General features: G+C 27.6%; 1 protein-coding gene across 1 annotated transcript; it reads right to left on the bottom strand.

The window, feature by feature from the left end:
- Positions 1 to 2,294: 2,294 nt before the first annotated feature.
- LOC123267667 lies at positions 2,295 to 4,834 on the bottom strand. Its single transcript, XM_044732416.1, has 4 exons — positions 4,343 to 4,834; positions 2,734 to 2,955; positions 2,495 to 2,645; positions 2,295 to 2,414 (listed from the first exon to the last, which is right to left on the bottom strand). Exons 1-4 carry the CDS (start codon positions 4,526 to 4,528, stop codon positions 2,332 to 2,334), a joined length of 642 nt encoding a protein of 213 aa, XP_044588351.1. The 5' UTR covers positions 4,529 to 4,834; the 3' UTR covers positions 2,295 to 2,331.
- Between the last annotated feature and the right edge of the window lie 1,595 nt (positions 4,835 to 6,429).

Genomic DNA, 6,429 nt, shown 5'->3' with positions numbered 1-6,429 from the left:
CTGCGATGTAATTTGTAATGAATAGCTCCCTTGATTCTTACACTGTATGATGTAAACAGAGTCACCCAAACATCTCCTGTTCCTAGAATTTATTTTATGTTTGCTCCGTATATGGTTTTAGTATTATATTTCAATATTATTACTCATTAAATATATTATACTAGCTGTTTAGGCCCGCGTTGCTAGGCGAACGACAGAAAATAATTACACTCAAGTCAGATTATTTTTTACTTATTAATAAAATAACAATAAATTTATTTATACGCTTATTGAGAATTTTAAATTTTAGTTTTTTTTAATTTAGTAATTATTAAGCTAAAAATTAGAAAGAAGTTTTTTTTAATTTAAATTGTTTTTAAAAAAGTATTAAAAATTTTTAATATATTAGGGGGGGGGCAAAATGGGGTACTTAAGAAATTGTTATGATTTTAAGGACTTAAATACGCTGATTTTTCTCGTCTTCAGTCGTAATTAAAGAAAAATAATCAAATTTCAAGTTGCCGTAGAAAAAAAAATTTTTTTTTTGCGGACAAAATGGGGTACTCCCTGAAAAAGTGAAAAAAAAAATTTCCTCATCCGATAATGAAATATCGTTAAGAGCGGTTTATAGTTGATTTTCAAACGTGTTTTTCTCATGTATGTGATAAAATTTCGAAAAAAAACGCTTCGCTCTTCGATAGATAATTAAATTATCTATTGAAGAGCGAAGCGCTTTTTTGGAAAATTTTCATTTATTTATGCATAAAATGCGTTTTAAGATTCCATTTGCTGTACAAGTATGACAGAGATACTTTCGTTTGTCTAATAGAGGACGAGAGAGAGAAAAAATGTAAACCCTTCTTAAAAAAATAACATTTTCTTATCGATAACTCTACGAAAGAACCCAAAGAGAGGAACAAATCACCCAAAAAAGAGACATTGTTAGTTGAAGCAATATACTCCTAACAGGAATTGAGGTAGTAAAAAAAATTTTAAAACTTTGTAATAATTTTTGACGGGTTTCGCTTGAGTAAAAATAATATCAAGATAAAAAAAAAGAGCTCTCTTGAGAAAATTCTAGTTTTTGGAACTCTCGGTAAAAAAATTTTTAGACTCATAGTTCTCACGCAATTCAAAATAATAGCATGAAAAAAGATTCGTAATTTTTTTGCACTCTCTTTCTTGGTTTAGGGATTCAGGAAAATTTTTTCAAGTTGAATAATCTTGCCTCTGACTCAGTTTTCTGAGCATTCATAGTTAAATTATGTCATCAAAAATAATTCGAGAATAACTTCGTGAATAAACATACTTTTTTAAAATAATTAATGTACGATTTCTCTTCAACACATCACCCGATTTTGATGCGGTTTGCAGCAGTCAACGTCGTTTTTTAAATTAAAGAACTGTTTAGATTTTGGAATTTTAGAATTGATCGTTACATCTGTTTAAAAGCTATTAAAAGAAAAAAGTTATTTTAAATTTATGAGTAAGTCTAAGTTTCGCTGAACCTTATCGAATGACGCGATTGTCGTTCAAATTAGTGGAGTTGCTCAAAAGTTATGAGACTGTTAAGTGTTTACACACACACACACACACACACACACATACACACACACACACACACCCTGATAGAAATCCTCGTAGGGATATTAAGAGCTACTTCCTAAGACCTTAAAAATATCTGGAGATCAGATTAGAACTTGATTTTTGAAAACTGGCATGAAACCAATGACTTCCCGATTTTTTTTTTTTTTAATTATTCATTTGTAAAGTGAGAACTTAAAAATTTAGAAAAAAAAAATCTTAGATGTGAAAAAAAAATTATTAAGATGCACAATGACGATAAAAATTACTGTACAGTAAAAAATTTTTCGTCAATGTGTAAAGTGTAAAAATTTTTGTGTAGCAAATTACACTCTAGTGTGTAGAATTTTACATTCTCATGTATTGAGTTAACACTCTAAAATGTAGAATTAACATTAGTTTGTGTAAAAACAGTCAGTAACACAAATATTTGTGTTAAATTTGACGAAAATTTTCTTACTGTATGCAAAAAAAATTAGAAAAAAAAATTTTTTCATGTTTTTTAATTAAAAAAATTTTTTTCCTCTGAAATTGTAGGAAATGACGTTAAAATATATTTTAGAAAGCTAAAAGAGCTTTTTGGAAAAAAAAAATTTTTTTACGAAATTTTGGGGGTACCCCATTTTGCCACCCCTACCCCATTTTGCCCCCCCCCCCCCTCCCCTATAAAACTGATTTTTAGCCAATACTATTTTTCTTAATTAAATATTTATAGCAATATAAAAATCTCTAGAAAAAAAAATTAAAATATAAAAAATAAAAAAAAAATCATATGATAGGTAGCAAGTACTCTTGATCTTTTAAATTTTGGTACCGTCGGTACATGGCTATCCAAAAGTACACTCCGTTTCCTAAAAAAAATTTTAGTTATATTAAAAATAGTAAAAAAAATTTTCATAATAAATTAATTATTAAATAGTTCTGTCCGTACCAATAATAAACAATCCAAATGCCAGTACCGAAAATCCAGCTAGCTTAGAAAGTTTAAAATTTTGAATCGTCAAGAACAGGAAGAAAATTAGCAAGACATTTATTACTACGATGAGAAACATCAAGTACGGCAAAATCAGTTTATAGTTTCCCTAGAACGAAGATAATTATCATTTATCAATTTCATAAATTTCAGAATGCAAAATGGTTTTAAAAGTCTTTTTAAAAAAAAATAGTTACCTTCTTTGAATACCAAAATATCAAGCCTGTTAAAACGTATTTAATCGTTACAATTACGATTAATGTTATTACTTCTGCACTGTAAATATTATAATCATAAATGTCGGCAGGTTGCAATTCAGAAGAATTTAGCGTACTTTCTCTTTTCCGTCGGAAAAGATGTACTGAGTAGTTTACTTCAGTAGGCGCTAATAGCTTCTTGATAACGAAGAAATATATTGCCTAAAAGAAGAAATGAAATTATAATTTTTTACAAACTGAAATTTAAGTTATAATCTGGAGAAAAATTATCAGATCTGATTGTATATAGGATATTCCAGACCAAATCGTACAGTTTAAAAAATTTTCTTTTTGATTTCAAAAATTACAAAATTTTAATCTAAATGAAATCATTTTCGTGATAATAAAAGTTCACAAATTTTTTTCAATTTTAAAATTGTTGTGGAGCTCTATCATAAAAATAGAAAATTACAGCTGCAGTGGAAGAAGAATTTTTTACTTTGAATAAAAATCGTACCTGTAAAACTTGAAAAATTGCGAAATTGAATGAGTTTTTTCATTACCTAGGTTATAAACAAACTTAGTGTCTAATTAATAATTTGAAAAACCCTTTATCTGCGTAAAATTATGAAAAGTTCTTGAAAATAGTTACAATAAGAATATATAGTAACAAAAATGAGAATTAATAATAAGTAAAAAAAAAATTTTTTTTCAAAAATCGAAAATTTGGACCATTTTTGTAAAAGTTATGAGCAAAACCCCCCAAAAAAAGGGGTTTTTTTTTTTTTCAAAATTCGATATCTTTTGAGCAATTGATGAAAAAAATTTCAAAATTTATCTGAAGGAGTTTTTTGATAAATACTGAAAAATTTTTTAAACTGTACGATTTGGGGTGGAATGTGCTATGCACATATGTGAAAAGATATAATTAAATTTTATTGCAAAAATTGTTTTTAAAGTATTTAAAATAATTCTTTTTTAATTTTTACTAAAAAATTTTTTTTATAATTTTTATTAAAAAATTTTTTTTCAATTATTTAAAAAAAATTGTTAGATCTATTATAATTTAATGATATTATATATATTATATAATCATATAATATTACAGTACCGACAGAAAGTTTCCGAACAAGATGAAAATTTATTGAAACGATTATTAAAAGTAAAATAAATCAAGAAGAAAGTCAATGACACGATCGTACACTCTTTGTAAAATAAAATAGCATTTTTTTATAGATTAAGTAAATTTATTTATGTATTATATTTAGATTAAAAAGTAAACAAGAAGGTTGTCCGGAAATTTTCGGTACTCTAATATTATGTGATTATATATAATATCATTAAATTATAATAGATCTAACAATTTTTTTTAAATAATTAAAAAAAAGTTTTTTAATAAAAATTATAAAAAAAAATTTCTAGTAAAAATTAAAAAAGAATTTTTTTTAATTCTTTAAAAACAATTTTTTAATAAAAATTACTTAAAGAATTTCTAATAAAAGTTAAAAAGCAATTTTTTTAATAAAAATTCAAAAAAATAATTTTTTTAATAAAAATATCAACAGATTTAAAAAAAAAATTTTAATAACAAAAATAAATTTCAACTTACAAGTCCTCCAAAAATAATCGCAAAGAAGCAAAGTATATAATACATACTTTCTACTAAAAATTTTAACAATATTAAAAAACACTGTATAATCAACACGAAACCGTATAAAATACACGCACAAATACATGGATATTCAACATCTTCTGCTGATGATCCTTCGTTATTATTTATATTAATAACTTCCATTTTAATTGAATATAAAAAATAGTTTTTTTCTTTGATTAATCAATAGTTTTCTACTTATTGACTTCCACTCTGAGCTCCACCATAAAACACTAATATAATGGTGCTAGGATAACTTGCTTCCTAATACGTAGAATTGAATGATTTAATGTTTGGTTTCTTCGCAGTGAAAAAGCACGTACTACTGATATGTGTGTGATATTTAACGTTAGGATTCGTGAAGTCGATTTTTAAAGCAACTTAATGTTTTTATATTTAATCACTCAGTATAAAAGTAGTTCGTAGTCTTAGCTAGATATTTTTTATGACGAGAGTTTGAACTAACGCGTTGAAATTCTCAATGACTGACGGCAGCGGTTCGGGGGTACAAACCTTTTTTTGTTTCTTATACAATGTAGCCCAAACATTCTTCGTTCCTAGTATTTATTTTATATGTCAGTATTGTATATCAATATATATTGAGTATCCGATAATGTAAATAATCTAATAATAATTAAGATAACAGCCGGTCCTTACGATTGCAGCTATGTATTTCTTTCCTATATCACTGTTAAAAATATTTGTAAAATTATAATCATTTTACAAAACAAAGGTTGGGTAAAAGTACAAATCGATGTTTACCACTGCGAATAATTTAAATTATAAAACAATTCTAGTAATTTTTCAAAAGATGTCAGGAAACTTAGTACACAGAAAAAAAGGTTCTTTTGAGCCAAGAAAATATTTTTCTTCCTAATTATTTTCTTGAGCGAAAAAAAAATTTTTATTGCCACAAGAAATTTCACTTATTCCAACAAAATTAATTCTCTTGCTTTAAGAAGTACGTATCTTGATGTAAGAAAATTTATTTAATTCAAGAAAATCTTCCTGTTTTGAGAAAATTCAGCTTCTTGCTCCAAAAAATTTAGTTCTTAATAGAAGTAAATTTTCTTGTCTTGAGAAAATTTCTTTCTTGCTCTAAAAAATTAAATATCTCGATAGAAGTAAATTTTCATTAATATTTTTATTGATTAACATGTCAAATGGGAAGATCAAATAATATTTCATCATTTTTTTTCATTCAATATGTTTAATTGCACGCTAAAATAATATAAAATGGGTATCAAATATTCAAGATAAAAATTTTGTCGAATTTAATATTAAAAAAAACATGTTTTTTGAAAAAGTCTAAAAGACCCAGTATTGGAACACCTTAAATGCCTAGTCCCAATACCGGAATATGGTTGACCCAATACCGGAACGATAAATAAAACTAATTTTTAACTTCCCGCTAAGAAAATCGAAGATTTTCAAAAATCGGGAAGTTATTGTTTTCACCCCGTTTTGCAAAAATCGAGTTTTCATCAGATCTCGACGTTTGAAGGTTACAGGAAGCTTCCCTGACTATCCCCGCGAGGTTGTCACGGTGTCTGTATGTGTGTGTGTGTGTGTGTGTGTGTGTGTGTGTGTTTTTTTTTTTTTTTTTTTTTTTTTTTTCTCTCTTAGGGGGGGGAATCCCTTTACGGATTCCAGGCATAGTTGTTTGGCCTGGATATGTGGCGACTCGACGCAGTGTCATACTAAAACTCGACCCTAACGCCCCTACCCACTAAACCCTAAACCCCTTTTCTTCTTTCCTCTAATCCCTCATGGAAACCGCCGTCAGGCATTACTTCGTGAGGGGAGGATCCAGCTACCGCTATTCCTTCTGGTGGCTAAGGTGTTATTTTTCCTTCCTTCTAGTTTCTGTCATTTGCTCTTTTTCTTTCAATGGAACGCAGCTCTGTAAGCACTTCTGTGGCAAAAGTGCTTGTAGCGTTCCAAGCAGTTTGATTCGACAACATTGCATCTACTATTGTCTCTGGTTGGATTCTCCAGTTCAGGATCCTCTCTAACTCCTCACGCTGAGGATCGAAACGTGGACA

The sequence above is a fragment of the Cotesia glomerata genome, linkage group LG6 (genome assembly GCF_020080835.1).
Source record: "Cotesia glomerata isolate CgM1 linkage group LG6, MPM_Cglom_v2.3, whole genome shotgun sequence".
In the NCBI taxonomy this organism is placed as follows: domain Eukaryota; kingdom Metazoa; phylum Arthropoda; class Insecta; order Hymenoptera; family Braconidae; genus Cotesia; species Cotesia glomerata.
This window is presented reverse-complemented; position numbering and strand designations above follow the sequence as displayed.

Excerpts from the sequence above, each read along its gene's own strand:
- LOC123267667 (XM_044732416.1), bottom strand. The coding sequence starts at position 4,528 with ATGGAAGTTATTAATATAAATAATAACGAAGGATCATCAGCAGAAGAT. Across the intron at positions 2,646-2,733 it reads TATTTTGGTATTCAAAGAAG|GGAAACTATAAACTGATTTT; the intron begins GTAACTATTTTT and ends TCTTCGTTCTAG. Across the intron at positions 2,415-2,494 it reads ATTTGGATTGTTTATTATTG|GAAACGGAGTGTACTTTTGG; the intron begins GTACGGACAGAA and ends AATTTTTTTTAG.